At 45.8% G+C, this 16070-nt stretch overlaps 1 protein-coding gene and 1 long non-coding RNA gene across 3 annotated transcripts; one reads left to right on the forward strand and one right to left on the reverse strand.

The window, feature by feature from the left end:
- Nucleotides 1-3985: 3985 nt before the first annotated feature.
- On the reverse strand, nucleotides 3986-12653 carry CWC15 (CWC15 spliceosome associated protein homolog). Of its 2 annotated transcripts, none has more exons than XM_081860800.1 (7): nucleotides 12523-12653; nucleotides 11001-11178; nucleotides 9191-9303; nucleotides 7960-8048; nucleotides 6712-6822; nucleotides 4952-5070; nucleotides 3986-4407 (listed from the first exon to the last, which is right to left on the reverse strand). In XM_081860800.1, the coding sequence occupies exons 2-7, from the start codon at nucleotides 11129-11131 to the stop codon at nucleotides 4278-4280; spliced, it is 693 nt and encodes a 230-aa protein (XP_081716926.1). In that variant the 5' UTR covers nucleotides 11132-11178; nucleotides 12523-12653; the 3' UTR covers nucleotides 3986-4277. The 2 variants fall into 2 exon arrangements, with proteins under 2 accessions (XP_081716926.1, XP_081716927.1); XM_081860801.1 differs by lacking the exon at nucleotides 12523-12653 and adding an exon at nucleotides 12386-12488.
- A 166-nt stretch (nucleotides 12654-12819) lies between these two features.
- On the forward strand, nucleotides 12820-15444 carry LOC309341315. The gene is made up of 3 exons (XR_014156202.1): nucleotides 12820-13454; nucleotides 14133-14200; nucleotides 15202-15444. It is a non-coding gene; the product is annotated as an uncharacterized lncRNA (long non-coding RNA).
- Nucleotides 15445-16070: the final 626 nt, after the last annotated feature.

Here is a 16070-nt window from a genome sequence, read left to right on the forward strand (position 1 = left end):
AGAAATCAGCCTGATTGAAGGATAAGGCTGAGGCACTCTGTTAAATTTGGTTTTTCTCATTTTCTTATTTCTCCAGTCTTAAGGCAGGTGCATACCCTCCAACATATCTCCAATGAAAATAGGGATGTCCTATTCCATAGTAGTAGTAGTAGTAGTAATTTTATTAGTTAGACCCCGTCCATCTGATTGGGTTGCCCCAGCCACTCTTGTCAGCTTCCAACATATATAAAAACATAACAAAACATTTTAAAGAAAACTTCCCTATACAGGCTGCCTTCAGATTTCTTGCAGAGTTGTCTAAAGGTTGCATAGTTATTTATCTCCTTGGCTCAGGGGGTTGCAAAACTCCATACACTCCAACATTTCTCCAATGAAAATAGGGACGTCCCAAGGAAAAGTGACGCTTTCCAGGATCCACTCAGAAACAGGGACGGCTGGAAGGGACGTTTGCAGGCGTAGGTAACCCTGAGGCCAGTCAGAAGTTGTTGGACTACAGCTCCCACTGTCTCTGACCGTGCTGACTGATGGGAGTTGTAGTCCACAGACTCCCCATCCATCAGGCTGAGGCCAGCACTTCTCAAACTATCTGAAGTGGCGGAATGACAGTTTCTTCTCCCATTGTGCCAGGGATCAGGACCAGATTTGGCCCCTGAAGCGTCACACCCAACATGGCTTGTGTTGGAGTTACTGGGAACCAGCAGCCAATGCCTCGCAGACTGGCATCAATTGGTCCACGGTCCTCCACTTTTGAGTAGCACTGGTTTAGTTTAATACCTTAGCAAGTTTCTTGCTAAGGTATTAATACCTTAGCAAGCAATAATACCTTAGCAAGTTTCTGATATATTGCAGCTCTAATAGAACTTATGACCTGGGACATAGTTGAGCTCTTGCTGAGGTTATAGCAAAGAGCACTTCTCCCTCCCGCTACCCCGAGCTAATAAAAATGTGTGAGAAACTGCCAGAAGTCCCGGTTTTCTGCTCTTCTATAGGGATTTTGTTTCAGTGTCTCTTCCTCTGGCCTGTGCAAATAATGACAGGGGTCAGGATGGAAGCTCTCCGGGATTTGCTATTCAGAGCCAAAAGACCATGAGAAAGAGAGGCAGCCGGCATTCCAGAGGGAAAATGCACAATCCCTCTCGCTTTATAGCGAGTTTGAGAAAGTGCTATTCCTCTGGAATTTCCCAAACAGGACTCAAGCCAGCAGCCCAAGTGATGAATGGGAGGGTTGGGTTGCCAAAAGAGAGAGGGGTGGGGGTGGAGGAAAGAAGAGAGATGGAAAAAGCACCCAGAAGGCTGTTTTTCTTGAGGTTTTAAGTGTGTTATTAACCTTCTTCTCTCTTGGCCAAACAGTTTATGGTTGAGCAGTCGCAGAGAGCCATTTTCCCTTGCCTTAAATCTAAGCAGCTTTCCAGGGAAGATTCTATTGGAATCAGTGGGACTTATTTTTAAGCAGTAAGTGGAGGCAGAATGGGGCCCTGCTCTACCAGCCTCGGTCTGCTCTCAGCCAGCCCCCACCCTACTTCCTTCCTTACAACCAGTCCAAGGGGGCAGCTGCAGGGTCCCTCGGCTAACTCTTCCTCCATTTCAATGTTTCCCCTTGCAGGGAGGAAGATGAGGACAAAACTAGAATTTGTTGGCTCTGCCTGTCATTGGCTCAGGCTTCAACTCTGGTTGTTCTCTGTGTCCTCCACCCCACTGGTGCCAGCCGGTCACCAGCTAAGACCACTTTAAGTAAGGGGAGACATGCTAGCATCTGATACCTGCCATGCACAGGATCCTGGTGACTTGTTCACAGAATGAGTGAATGGCTGAGTTCTTTTATCATCTTGAGTCTGATGAAGCGTTATGGAGAACTCAACACCTTGCAGGGTTTTTTTGTGATATTGTGCTGGCCTAATACAGGCATTAGGGACGCGGGTGGCACTGTGGGTTAAATCACAGAGCCTAGGACTTGCCGATGAGAAGGCCGACAGTTTGAATCCCCGCGATGGGGTGAGCTCCCGTTGCTCAGTCCCTGCTCCTGCCAACCAAGCAGTTCGAAAGCACGTCCAAGTGCAAGTAGATAAATAGGTACTGCTCCGGCGGGAAGGTAAACGGCGTTTCCGTGCGCTGCTCTGGTTCGCCAGAAGTGGCTTAGTCATGCTGGCCACATGACCTGGAAGCTGTACACCGGCTCCCGCAGCCAATAAAGCGAGATGAGCGCCGCAACCCGAGTCAGCCACAACTGGACCTAATGGTCAGGGGTCCCTTTACTTTTAATACAGGCATTGCTTTGATATGGATTTTATAATCCTTGGTCTCCCTCTTCCTCTGTACATTCCCCATCCCCCAGTCACTGTATTCCATTACTTTTCCCTGCCCCACCCTGGTTTTCAGTTTGCTTGCTCTCTGCAGTCAGCTGGCATTCAATGGGAAACATCGTTTAGCTGTTTTTGGGGCGTCTCCCCCGCTTAATTCCTCCTCCCTAAAGTTTTTTGTACTTCTGCAACATTTGGCTTACTTTGAGTCTGCTAATATCTCCTCCTTACTTGTACTTCTACATAAACTTTGGAATTAGAATATGGGATTTAAACCTGGGACCGTTGCCTCGCTCACAGCTCCTGTTTCAATGACTCTCTTCTCTACAAATACATAAGCTAGTGCTTGGCGTGTTACTTCTCTTCGGAGCAGCTTCAGACTGTTCTGATGGCTCTTCCACCTGCACATAGAGCCGGGGTAGAGAATTATGCAGTGTGTGAAGTAGCAGGGGACTTGCAATGTGGTTTGTAGGCAGTGAGGGAAGATTACGGGCTCTGCTGCTAAGCCGAGACCACCACTTTTTTCTAACCCAGTGAAGCACAAAGTGGGAGCACACGGATTAGGAATGGAAAACATTGGAAAGAGAGGATTACAGTGCATTACATTAATTGCAATAGGAGCTTAGAGCTGGGCTTGCTGAAGACACTATTAAATAATGCACAAAAAGGATGCTGGAGTATCTGTCCAAAGTCCCACTGGAATACATATTGTAAGAACAGCATTCGCATCCATTGCTGAGTTATTTTCTTCATCAAATTTTCCTCAATAGGGATTTTTAAAATCACGTTTTCCTATCTGGAGCAAAAAATACTTTCTCAGCTTCACATTAATGTTCCCAGAACAAGTTTCATGCACTAAAATGTGTAACAGGCTGAAGGAGGTCAGGGAAGCCCACGTGAATGAAGATACACTTATGAGATATACATTATTATTTATTGTTTTTATTATTATTAATTATTATTATTATTATTATTATTATTATTATTATTTATATATCGCCCTTCATCTGAAGATTCACTGAATCCCCATCAGATTTCTTGGGGGATAGAGCAAGGCAGATTCTTTGCTGCTTAATATACCAAAATACTGAGCTATATACTGAAGATATAATACTGTTTATTATATCTTCTTCATATCAAGGCATTAGCCTATTATTAAATTAAAAACCTATTCCAAAATAGTTTCAAGCTGGTGTTTCAGCACTGGCTGCAAAGGAGGGGGCTTCCACTGACACCCATTATTTTTATCAACACTAATCTGATCACACCTAGTGATCCGTTAAAAAACTTAGCAGGTCTGCAATTCCACTGACGTGGCCGTTGCCAAGCCGTCAACACCACCTGCCATTAAAGGTAAGCGGACTTACATTGATGCTTTACCTAATCTGATCACATCTAGCACACATCTTAGCAGGTTTGGAATGCTTAAAGCACTTCAAGTATGCTATACTTTACAACATGGGCCAGCAACACGGCACCCATGGGTGCACACGTAGCCAGAGGTCTTTGCTGCCCCCCCCAGCAATTAGGCATGAAAAAAGGCCTCCAATTGGTTTCAATTATTTGGGGATGATGGGCAATGCACAACACCTGGAGAGCCAGAGGTCAGCCACCTTGCCTAAGGCGGGTGTGCGGCCTCATCCAGAACAGGTAAGCTGCTATTGCAGGTTGAATATAAGACACAGCCCTTAGAGCGAAGGTTTTATTGTACACCATTTTCAAAACATTTACAGAAAGTAATTTCATAGCAACAAAATGAAACATTTCTGGGAAATTAGCTGCCCGAGCTAAAACAAAGTAAACAAGGAAGTATTCCAGAGACAGGGTCATTTTATGTTAAAAGGGTAGTGGCGACCTTGGAGAACTGCTACTCGTTGCCAGATTTTCACGGTAACCACGTTTTTCAGAAGGAAGGAAAAGGCTTGCTCCATTTAGTCCATCAGTGACATAGCATATTCAAAATGAAAAAAAGGAAAAGTACTACTTGATGTATTTCTCCATGAACTTTTTGTGAAATTCAGACCGCAGCGTGTCATTGACGAATCTTTTGTCCTTTTTCATCTCATCGACTCCCTTCGCACAGTTCTTGAAGACCACGTCATCGTCCCATCTAAATACAGGAAGAAGCAAAATATGTTAACCATAAAAATTAAAGAGAAAATGTGTGACATCACAACAAGACAAAAGGTAAGGAGCATTAATCCATGCTATAGTGCAATATCCACCAGCCGCAGCCAGCAGGGCCAGTGATTTGTGGGGCTGTGCACCGGACATTATATATCTAGGCTGATTTTTATTCACATGAATCACAAAGTGGCTTGCAAACAATAAATAACAACATAATAGAACATCACAAATCATATAGATCAATTAACAAATCATCAGTAAAACCATTACAATTCATAAAACACTATTAAAACAAATGAGGAAAACAGCACAATTGCAAAAAAAATCACATTATAGGATTCACAAAGTACTACAGCATTCATAATCTCTAAGACAATATTAACAACGTTTACAAAACAGCAACCAAAAAATAAACTTAAGCATACAATTAACATTCATTTAAAATATTCTGGAAGTGTGAAATTGTAGAGAAGTTGGGAACAAATAATTTAGGTGGCCATTCTTATGTAAAGCAAGCACCTCCATACCTCCTCTTCACTTTGAAGTTTGCCTGAGGCTGAACTGGACCAGTGAGGTTCAACAAAGGGTTCCCACTCAGGATGTTCTCCATCCGTATCCTCTCCTCTTCAGCTTTCTGCTCTAGTTCCTGGCAAGGTGAGAAAAAGATGGTCCGTGAGCTATAACATAGACCCTATTTTCTGTTCCACTTGATTTTGAGGAAGCTGGGGACTTGGCCACATAAAACTCCCAACCATCTTGTCCATTCTATTTAGGTTTCTCTTTTCTGTTTTTCTTTCTTGCAGTACCAGGTTTTAAATTAAAGGCAGCTGTCACCATTACAGTGCTGAAAACAAACACACGGCAAATATTGGCTCGGTGTGCAGCAAGAAACTGCTCTGGGGTTTTGGCTTTATGTATCCCCCTGAGCGTTGAACAACAAAGTCAAAACAACGGAGGACTGATCTTCAGATTTCCCAACAGCAGGGATGGTTATCTCTTGATATGAATTCTCTAGGAAGGACAGGGAAGGCTGTAATGGAGGTGGTATCACTCTGTACATCAAAGAGGGCATTGAGTCCAGAAAGCTAGAAATCTCTCACCCACAAGCCTGGTTTGTTTGTCTGTATGGAAACCTGTGCATCTTCCTACATGCGGTTCCTTGTTGCCCATGGCGACCAAGCCAGGGCTTAAATATATATGGCAGATCTTCTGCATTAACAGATTCAGGACCAGCAGAACATTCTACAGGGGCCACATGCAGAAGGGTACCACGTTCAACTCCTACTTAAAAGAATATTGGAGAGCAATGTTTAAGGCAGCTTGAAACACTGAAAGGGATAACTAGAGCTGGCAAGGGAAACAGAACGATTAATGCGATAATGAAAACCAAAAGGCAGCCGCATAGGGTTCTCCATCTTAAACAGCTTCTGCTGGCCTCTAGTGGCATCAAAGAGTCATTTCGGGAAACTGTTTTCTGTAGCATTTGTATACAGTGGGGGTGGAAAACTGGATCCTGACATCCCCCAGCCCCCACGGGGCACTTGGGAAGGTGGGTGGGAGCTGCCCATCTGTCAATCACCTGGCGTCACCATGACATCAGGTGAAGAGTTTTCCTTTCATTCCTTGGCTTGAATTAAAGCCAGTTTGCAAAGGAACAAAACATTCCTTCTGCCAATATGGTTTAAACTGCACAAAGAAAGGAAGTGTTTCCCTGCAGGGCTTGCTGCAAGAACAGAGCAAGACCTGCTTTGCGGAAGGATCAGCTATAGTATGGAGCCCCTAGTTGCCACAAGCCAGGCTTGGCAAGAAACAACAGAATGTTCACTCTATGGCTTCCAATCCATTTGGCCTGAGGGCTGGAGGTTCTCCCCTGAAGCTACACGGCAGCACCATTCTGCTCTGATGTAAAGTAACCAGGGCTAAGACTTCACTTTGGAGATCAGTGGATTACCCCAAAAGGGGACAGGGGTCGTTAAAACTATTTCTGACATAACAAAATCACATACAGCGTGTGTCCATTAATGTTGTTTGTTGCTTGAGAGGCTAATTGCTTTGAAGTCTTCAGGCAGGGATTTAACACACACACACTTTGAAAGCTATTTATACAAGTCATTAGCAGCGTAATGGCCGCAGAAACACCTGGCTTGCAGAAAGCTCCAGATTAAGTCCCTACATTGTGTCTGCTTCAAAGGATTCAGGCATTGGAGCTAGCAGAGACCTCTACAGGTTAAATGGGCCAATGGCCTGCCTATGGCAGCTTTTATAATAAGAATTAAAAGATGCTTACCTTTCGGGCCTGCTCCTCAGCCCGCTCTTTCTTGATCTTTTCTAGCTCAGCTAAAAGAGCAGCTGTGTCATCGTCACTCTCTTCGTCATAGTCCTCATCTTCATCCTCCTCCTACAGATGCAGCAAAGTTTTAGCAAACACTGTCCCATCTCCTACCCACTGTGGAAACTTAGGCAGAACTTTATGCATAGCGTTACAGACGACATCCTATTTCCAACACAACAGATCAGGTGAACCTCCACATGAATGTCCTACACAGACATTTTTGCACTCTGCAATTTTTGAAGGCCCATGTGATGTGCCAATATACTGCCATGTGCACTGCGTGCAAGGTTTTAAGTTTAAGCACACCAACCTCAGTGCTTCAAGCTTGGCCTGTGTTGCCTAAGCTTACTAGCCAATCTCAGTATGACAAAATGCTCCATCAAAACAATTTGGGTTCAGCGCATCTTGTCAGTTTCCTCAAAATTGACAGTATAAAAATCATCCTTTCTTCTCTACATCCATATGACCGTACCATTTTAAAATGAAGTGACTGTTCCTCTAAAATTCAGGCCTGCGCCAGGCACAACCCACTGCACAGTGTGTGGCCCATCAGTTAAGTACTGTGGGCAAAACAGGTGCCTGACAGTCCATATATCATAGAATTCCACAGTCCTAGACAGGCAGACAGGTCAGAAGACATATGGAGCCCCAGGTGGCTTGCAATGCACAGCTGCCGGGCTGTGTTTGCCATAGCTGATCGCAAGTTGTACATGCCTACCCCAAAGAGGGCCTGCAGCTGGCGTGGGGAACCTGTGGCCCTCAGATGTCATTGGGCTCCAACTCCTATTAGCCCCAGCCAGCATGGCCAGTGGACAAGGCTGACACAAGCTGCATCTAATTCTGATAGCAGGGTTCTTCTGCTGATTGAAAGCACCTTGAGCCACTTTTGGCTTCCATCAATAGATCAGGGATGTGATTTTCACCAACTCCCCCTTCCCACTCTATCTGCACCAGGGGCTCGGGGAAAATCAACAAAAATCACCTTCCTCCCTGTTCTGCTGATGGAAACCTCTGTCAAAGCAAAAAAGAATGCAACCAGCCACCCAATGTAGCTGAGTGGAAATATTAAAGTGGCAAAAACTTGTTTTCACCTCTTTTGATGAGGTTTTTGTTGGTGTCCCAACAAGAACCTCACTACTGATTTGTAAAGCATCTGTTTTTCTGTCCAGCAAATACTGTTTCCCAACATCCAAGAATACATACGTCAGTCAAAGGATCATCTGCATCCAGGTTAGCTGCAGGGATCTGATCTAGCCGGGGTTTCTTAGACACAGAAGAGGACGTTGTGTGCTCTGGGGGGCAAATGCAGGAAAAACCGTAAGCACTCGGTGACCAGCAGCAATAAAATAAAAGCGACCGAAACATAGAGAATCACCAACACTGAGCTTACTACAAACCCAAGTGCAAAAATAAAATAGAATTGCTAGAAACATATGAATCTTTTGCCAACACAAACCAGTGTTAAGTCATTTGTTGCATGTACAACCCTTCCTGGCATCATCTCACTCTCGGATCAAACGCCTTCAGATGTCTGGGGAAACCCACATTAAGGAGACAGACTTGGCTTGATCCTTGCTTTTTGGAAGAAGGTCTCAAAAGCCGAGGAGGGTATAATACTTCTCCCTTCTACTGCTTTGTTTTGCAATTCGCTCTCAGCTGGTTTCTCCTATTAAGCTCATGGTACCCATAACATTAGGGATGCGGGTGGCGCTGTGGGTTAAACCACCGAGCCTAGGACTTGCTGATCGGCTGGTCGGCGGTTTGAATCCCCGTGACGGGGTGAGCTCCCGTTGCTCGGTCCCTGCTCCTGCCAACCTAGCAGTTCGAAAGCACATCAAAGTGCAAGTCCAGTGGGAAGGTAAACGGCGTTTCCGTGCGCTGCTCTGGTTCGCCAGAAGTGGCTTAGTCATGCTGGCCACATGATCCAGCTGTACGACGGCTCCCTCAGCCAATAAAGCGAGATGAGCGCCGCAACCCCAGAGTCGGTCACGACTGGACCTAATGATCAGGGGTCCCTTTACCCTTAACATTACCCCATCTGAGGAGCAAATTTGCCAGGCAGGGATCTATGTGGTGAGGGGATCTCTCCTGATCTTCCAATACTTGCACTTTTAAAAATGGGTTTGATGCAGGTTTTAACGATGTGAACTGCTTTCAGGCTTTCCTCATAATAAGAATTATAATATATTTTCATTTGAAATTTTAAAATATTTTAGAATTTTTTTAAAAAAATTTAAAATATTTTAAAAATAATATTATTGCCCACATACAATTCCTTGCTGCCTATGGGTACCCAGTAAGTGCTTAAATGCTTAATTCTACTGGGATTAACTTTTGTTGAATGACCTGGAGCTGTCCTTGAGACACAACGTGATTCCCAAGCAGCCTGACCACCCCTCTGAAAGGGAAAATAATCTGCCAAAACAACACAGACCTCGCGCAGGCCTGTCTCTGTTCTTCTCCCTCACGACAACTCTCTCCCTCTCCTCCAGTTCTCTCCTGAAGTCACGGTTGCGTACCTCTTCAGGGGCATCCTGGGTGGTTTGTCTGAAACAAGAAGCAAGCGCAGAAGCTGAAGGGAAGGAATTATCCACATATAACTGACGCATTACAGTCGTTGTGACTATAAGAGGTCAAACATTCCTAACAAATATCACCTCGGCCAAATGCTCATCATTTTACTTATTACAAATCACTAACCCACTCTGAAGACTTCTAGAGCACCTCAACACATTTAAAAGGAATAATCAGACACTTAAAACAACAGAGAATAAGCTTTTAAAAAGAAATAAGTCTCCCTGGCAAAGGCATTCCAGGGCTAGAAGCCACCACAGAAAAGGGGGGGGGCTGGGGAAGGGCCTAAGAGAATGAAGGAAAGCATAGCATTTCAGGTACCCCATATGCCAAGCTGAATTGGGCTTTGAAAGCTGCTGTTTTATGGCAAATGGGTCACTGCCCCACCGACTTCAGGGTGCCCTTAGCCAATCCCCACCTGCCCCCTTTATTACTTATAACCAGCTCAGGGGCAATGTCTGTCAGCTTCCTACTCCTCAGTCCCAGTGTTGCTCAGCAGGGAGGAATATGGGGACAACCCTAGATTTAGCTAGCTCTGGCTGCCTACGGCTCCGACCCTGTTCACTGCTGGTCTCCATTCTTTATGCTCTACCACTTCCAATGGGCAACAGTCACCACTGGCTTTTAAGGTTAAGGACCAGTACCAGAACTTGCAAAGTGGTACTAGGCAAGCTATTATTCTTACAGCTTCAACCCACTTCTGCAGTATGGAGATAATGACACTGCCCAAACGAATTTCCCTATGGGCTTGCTTCGCAAGACGAAAATGTCTTGCGAGCTCCTGCGGGGTTTTTTCCCTCCCCCCCCTTTTCCTAAGCCCTAAGCCGCTTATCAGCTGATCCACTGATAAGCCGCTTATCAGCTGATCCGCTAAAAGCCACTAAACCACTTATAGCGCTAATCCGCTCAGCTGTCAATGGGCTTGCTTCGCAAGACGAAAAAACCGCTATACGAAGAGCCTCATGGAACGGATTAATTTCGTCTTGCGAGGCACCACTGTATTGCCCATTTGTGAAGTTCTACAAGAATTCTAAGATGACCGTACAGTGGTGGGAAATCTATGGACTGCAAGCCTAATTAGACTCACCATGCTGACCCATTTGGCTCATGGGGCCATTTTGGTCAGCCAAAACCCATCTCCCATATACCTGGTGCCATATATGACATCACGTGCAGGGCAGGTGAAGATATGGTTTTGCTGAAAGCAGAATTTATAGGAACCATCGAGCAGCTGATTGCTGTGTCTTGCAAAGTGCTGTTTCTCTACCTATGCAGGTCTTCAAACTGCTCAGATAAAGAAAAATGGGTCACTGGCGGTCAAGTGACTGACAAGCCATTTGACACCCTCCTGTCAAAACTGGTCTGCAAGGGTGGGGGTGGTAAGGATCCGTATCCAATTCTCCACCCTTCCAACAAAGTTAGTTTTGCAAAGACATCCACAAAAGTTAATTACTCACCCAAATTACAAAGAGTTTGTCTGCCCACCCGCACAGCATTTGTGCTATGCTGATAGCCAGAAAGAAAACAAATAATGAAATCACTTTTAGTTTGCAAATGTTTTCCTGTAGCAAATCCTACCTGCCAAAGGGACAGGAAAAACCATTCCCTGCTAAAGACAAAATAAAGGAACACTGCAGAAAACAATCCCCACAAGAAACGTAAACTGTTACCTGTATTTGATTTTAGTATGAGAGGGAAGATCTCGGCTGGAATATTGTTTGGAGAGCTGACTTAAGTCACCTTCTCCTTTCCCTCTCCCTCCTCTTGCAGGTTCAAATGTTGGTCTAGCTGCAGTAGTCATCTTTAATACTGTGAGATCAAATGCACATCATGGATGGAGGCTAGAGCCTGCCAGAGCAAAAAAGCAACAAATCTAAATCAAGAAGCATAGCAAGCCTTATTACCACACACTGCAGTCCCACATATGGCCCTCTGCGGCAGCTATTACTTAAAAAAAAACACCAAGATAGCTGCTTATGACACATTGAGCACCATGCACAATTTGGTCCTATGAGCCAAAACAGCAAATCAGGAAGTCCCTGCCTTAATTCTCACCTCTACCAATAACATCACTACTTGGACTTTAGCAAGCCATTCTGCAATAAACCTCAACACCAAACTTGTAGTAATGATAGTGATAGTACTGCCATACCCGAGTTAGCCAACTGGGTGCCCTCCAGATGTTGCTGGACTCCCATCAGCCCTACCCAACATAGCCAAAGGTGATGGGAGTTGTAGTCCACAGAACTGGACTACAGTTGGAGGGTGCCATGTTGGCTGCCCCTACCTTACAGGGCTGCCGTACGGCATTCAACTGGATAATACATGGACACTGCTTTGAGTGCTTGAAAATGCTAGGTGGGCATTGAGCACCACCTCCTTACCCTTACATTCTGTGCGCTCTGGTTTCCGTCACGGTGTCCCATTGCACCAGAAGCGGTTTAGTCATGACCCAGAAAGCTGTCTGTGGACAAACGGTGGCTCCATTGGCCTGAAAAGCGATATGAGCGCCGCAATGCCATAGTCACCTTTGACTGGGCTTAACCGTGTAGGAATCCTTTACCTTCACCCTTACATTACGGCATAGGAACGAAGGCTGTACTCTTCCATTCACTCCTAGTATTCTGCATTGATTCACCGAATAATCCATTAAATGGATTTGCTGCGATCCCCTCGTCATAGCTGTCAACTTTTCCCTTTTTTAAAGGGAAATTCCCTTATTCCGAATAGGATTCCTCGCAAGAAAAGGGAAACGTTGACAGCTATGCACCTCGTTGTCATGTACTGCAAAAGGACATGCTGGGCATTTTAACCCCCTGCACCTTTAGTGCGACCCGCCTTTTCCCCGCTTATCTTTGTACAAAGAAACGGTAATGGCTGTTCTGAGGCGGCTTTGCTACTGAAAAACGAATTCTGATTCTTAAAAAAACGCACGAAGCCAGGGTCTCCCTGCGCGGCAACCGACCTAAACCACCGGCGTCTCCTGCTACGCCAGGGGAGCCCTGCTGGGCCAGGCCCAAGGCCCGCCCGAGGCCCCGGTGTCCCCCGTTCTCACCGGTGGGCCGCCCAGGAGTCAGGACCTGAGGCCTCCCCTCCTGCGACCCCCGCCCAAGGGCGCTCGGAGGCACGGAAGCCGCGACAGGGGAGCCTCCGGCCTCCGAAGACGCCCCTTCCCCCGCCCGAAAGGCTCACCGGCTGCTCCCTCCTCACGGGCACCAGGGCGGCGCGGCCACTAGGCCGGCAGAACCGTCGTAACCTCCGCACTCCCGGCAGCCACCGCGCCCAAGGCCGCAGGTGCGCGCGCAGACCCCGAAGACATAGAAAATCAACAGGCTAGAAAGACACGCCGCTCTAGTTTCCGGTTAAAATAAAGAAATAAATCGCGTCGCTCTGGGCATAAGCACCTCTATGGTCGTGCGATGGCTAGGTTGCGCGCGGCTTCAACTTTCGCCTCATCTCTCGTGGGAAGAAATGGAGAGCAATCCAAGAGGGAGGTGGGGCTGGAGACAAGACTCAGGGAGGCTGTAATGCGCAAACGTCATAGAGGATACCATAGAGATGGAGGTAGAACGTCTTCGCTCCTTTTTTTCCTCCTTTCCGTTGCGCAAAATGGCGGCGGCCAGTGGGAAACCGGAAGTTCCGGAGAGGCGCGCTTTAACACGCTGCTCGTAGACTTCCGCCCTCGAGGACAACGCAGTGGCGGGAGTCGGGGAAAGGAACGGTCTGCTTACGTCACGCTGCTTAGGATGCCCCGCCCACGAAGGGGCGGCGCCTGGTCGGAAGTGAGATTATTGCTCCCCCTGAGTTTCTGTTGCCATGGTGATGGAGAGAGGCTGGAAAGGCTCGAAAGGGAACAGTTTCTGGAGCAGAGCAAAGGGCTTCTGAGTGTATGCAGAGTTCGTTCCCCACCCCGCTCCGTAAAGATAATCTGCCGTCACGTGCTTGGACTTGCGGGGCATTGCTTCGTAAACCACTTGCCTTTCTTCTCTTTTTCGCGGGATTGAAGGATAGCTGTTCTGGTCCCACCATTCAGGGCACCTCGAGGGACCCGACAGCTTTTCTTGAGCTACGGGGACAGTGGCTTCCACTTCCAAACCTTCGTGACTCAGCAGCTTCTTTTCACAGTAAAAATCAACAAGTTTTATCCCACTTTTTCCCTGTTCAGTGGTTCAAAGAAAGCTGTAAAAATCTGTATCTGAAATGCTAAAAGTCATGTTAAGCCACGAGAGGTCCTCAGGGAGCTGCAGAACTCACCAGAACCACTGAGGTGCTGTAAGGCGTTACAGTGGTACCTCGGGTTACATATGCTTCAGGTTACATACGCTTCAGGTTACAGACTCTGCTAACCCATAAATATTACCTCGGATTAAGAACTTTGCTTCAGGATGAGAACAGAAATCGCACGGCAGTGGCGCGGCAGCAACAGGAGGCCCCATTAGCTAAAGTGGTGCTTCAGGTTAAAAAGTTTCAGGTTAAGAATGGACCTCTGGAACGAATTAAGTATGTAACCAGAGGTACCACTGTAAAGACAAACCACAAGGTCTGTCTGGGGACCGGGGGCTTGTCCACATTTGAGTATTATTTAGCTGTTGTTGTTTTTTAATTATTATTATTACTGCTATTAAATTAAATTTATATACCACCCTTCATCCAAAGATCACAGAGCATTTTGCAACACTTTAAATTCATGGCTAAATTCACAGCCCCCATTCAGATTAGACTGGAGTAGTCCACATCTGCATGTATTTGAATTTGTATATATTCTGGGAAGCAACTTCAGTCTTTATTTGGGGTCCCTTCAGGCAGGTCCCAAACCAACTGATGACAAGAAAGCAGATTCTGGTTAAACATCAGGAGTAACTTTCTGAAGGTAAGATCTGTTCAACAGTGGAATGGACTCCCTTGGAAGGTGGTGTTCGGCCCTCATGCATGTTCACTTCATCAAATCTGGCCCTCTTTGAAAAAAGTTTGGGCACCCCTGGGCTAAGATGACCCCCGGGGTTCCTTCCAGCTCTACAATTCTATGTTTCTATGACCCAACTGGGAAGGAGCGAAAGGCTTAGGTGGGGCTGGTAGAGCATGTGCTTTTGTACAAAAATCCCCAAGTTCAGTTCCTGCCATTTCTAAGACTTGGTCCGGAATCCTAGGCCAAATTCACGACATACTTTTAAAGCACCACAATACCATTTAAAACACTTTAAACAGTGGTTTAACAACAAATCTTCAAAGGGAAATCTGATACTTGCAGCTCTGTGAGGGGAACAGGGGTCTTCTAACAACTTGCAGCACCTTAACAAACTACAGCTCCCAGAATTCTTTGGGGGAAGCCATGCATGTTTAAAGTAGCGTCATAGTATTTAAAATATATAGTGTGAATGTGGCCTAGACAGCTGCTACCAGTCAGGGTAGACAATAGTGTGTAAGATGTTCCTACTTATTTTGACTTTTCTTTAGTAGAGCAAGTCTGTGGTGGCTCCCTAGATTAAAAATCCAAGCTTTTCATTTCAATGCATTGAGGGTCTTCATAGAATCGTGATGTTCCTACTATCAGGTCTTCCATTTCTTTGGGCTCCGTTTAGTTCTCATGTATACCTATATTTACCAGCTTATGTTATGCTTCTGATAAAGTGACTATTATCTGCACTACCAAGGTTTATGCCACATTACTCTGTTAATTAAGGGGCCACAAGTCTATCAAGGTGTGGGTATTGTTTTTGCTGCAGCCAACTTACTGAAGTTCATGTTTTAAATTGACATTTCTCAAATGCTTCCACCCAGCAAAAATATGCAACTGTGCATACCGGAATAGCTAAGTGGAAGGCGGGGACCTTATCAAGGTTTTCTTTTTTCCTCCTGATTTGCCACTTGTAGACAGAGCAGGCAGAAATGTTTCTGAGGGGGAGTGGTAAGGAAAGAAGCTGTCCGTCCAGTTCATAACCTGCAACTTGAGTCCCACCCTTTCAGCAATGTCTCTCTTCCGGACCTGTCCCAGAATTGAACACGTGTTTGTGATACAAAAGATGCAAGCCCAGTCTTGCCTTCTGTGGAAACTTGGAAGGGATTTGACACTTGTTTCGGCAACAGTAAATATGAAAGCTATGTCAAAATACTAAATCTCCCATTTGTTGCCAGGTATTTACTTCTGGCAAAGAGAATCAAAGTAACACCTCATTCCACGTTAGGGCTTGCACAGAGGGTGTGATCTATAACAAAACCATTTATTTAATAGGCTTAAGATAACAATGGATGGTTGTGATGATGTTCTGGCACTACAGACACGGTGCTCTGCGTTTAGAGTCAACAGCAAGGAACACGCAACTGAGATTCAAATTGGAGAAAGTTTGCACCCAAGGCCCCTCTCCCTTGGATTCTAATGCAGTAGATTTTGGGTTTTTTCTAAAGAATAAGATACAAAGATGCAACCATTTGCATAGTTGGTACGAGAGAATCCAGATGATATTCCACCTGCTGGTGCGTGTTGGCATCTGTCTGTCTCGGGAGACAATGGAGGAGTGTGCCTTTGGGGGTGAAGTCGAACTTTTGGAAGGTTGCAGTGCCTGCTGTGGCTGTAGAGACCGATATAAGAGAAACATGTTTTGTTACAGCTGGGGCAGATGAAGGTGTCTGGTTGTGTGTATCCTCTGGGAAATGGCGTGTTCCCAGTGCTTCTGAGTTACTGGCAAAATAGGATTGCATAAGATACTGGGCTTGCTGAAGAGCCACTGATCCTAAGATAAGAA

The sequence above is a fragment of the Podarcis erhardii genome (assembly GCF_964252035.2).
Source record: "Podarcis erhardii genome assembly, chromosome: 4".
Lineage (NCBI taxonomy): Eukaryota > Metazoa > Chordata > Lepidosauria > Squamata > Lacertidae > Podarcis > Podarcis erhardii.

What these genes read in the sequence shown, in the direction of transcription:
- CWC15 (XM_081860800.1), bottom strand. Translation starts at nt 11,131, where the DNA reads ATGACTACTGCAGCTAGACCAACATTTGAACCTGCAAGAGGAGGGAGA. An exon ending in CAGATGATCCTTTGACTGAC is followed by an intron (nt 6,823 to 7,959) that starts GTATGTATTCTT and finishes CTGCATCTGTAG; the next exon opens with GAGGAGGATGAAGATGAGGA. An exon ending in CTGAGGAGCAGGCCCGAAAG is followed by an intron (nt 5,071 to 6,711) that starts GTAAGCATCTTT and finishes TCACCTTGCCAG; the next exon opens with GAACTAGAGCAGAAAGCTGA.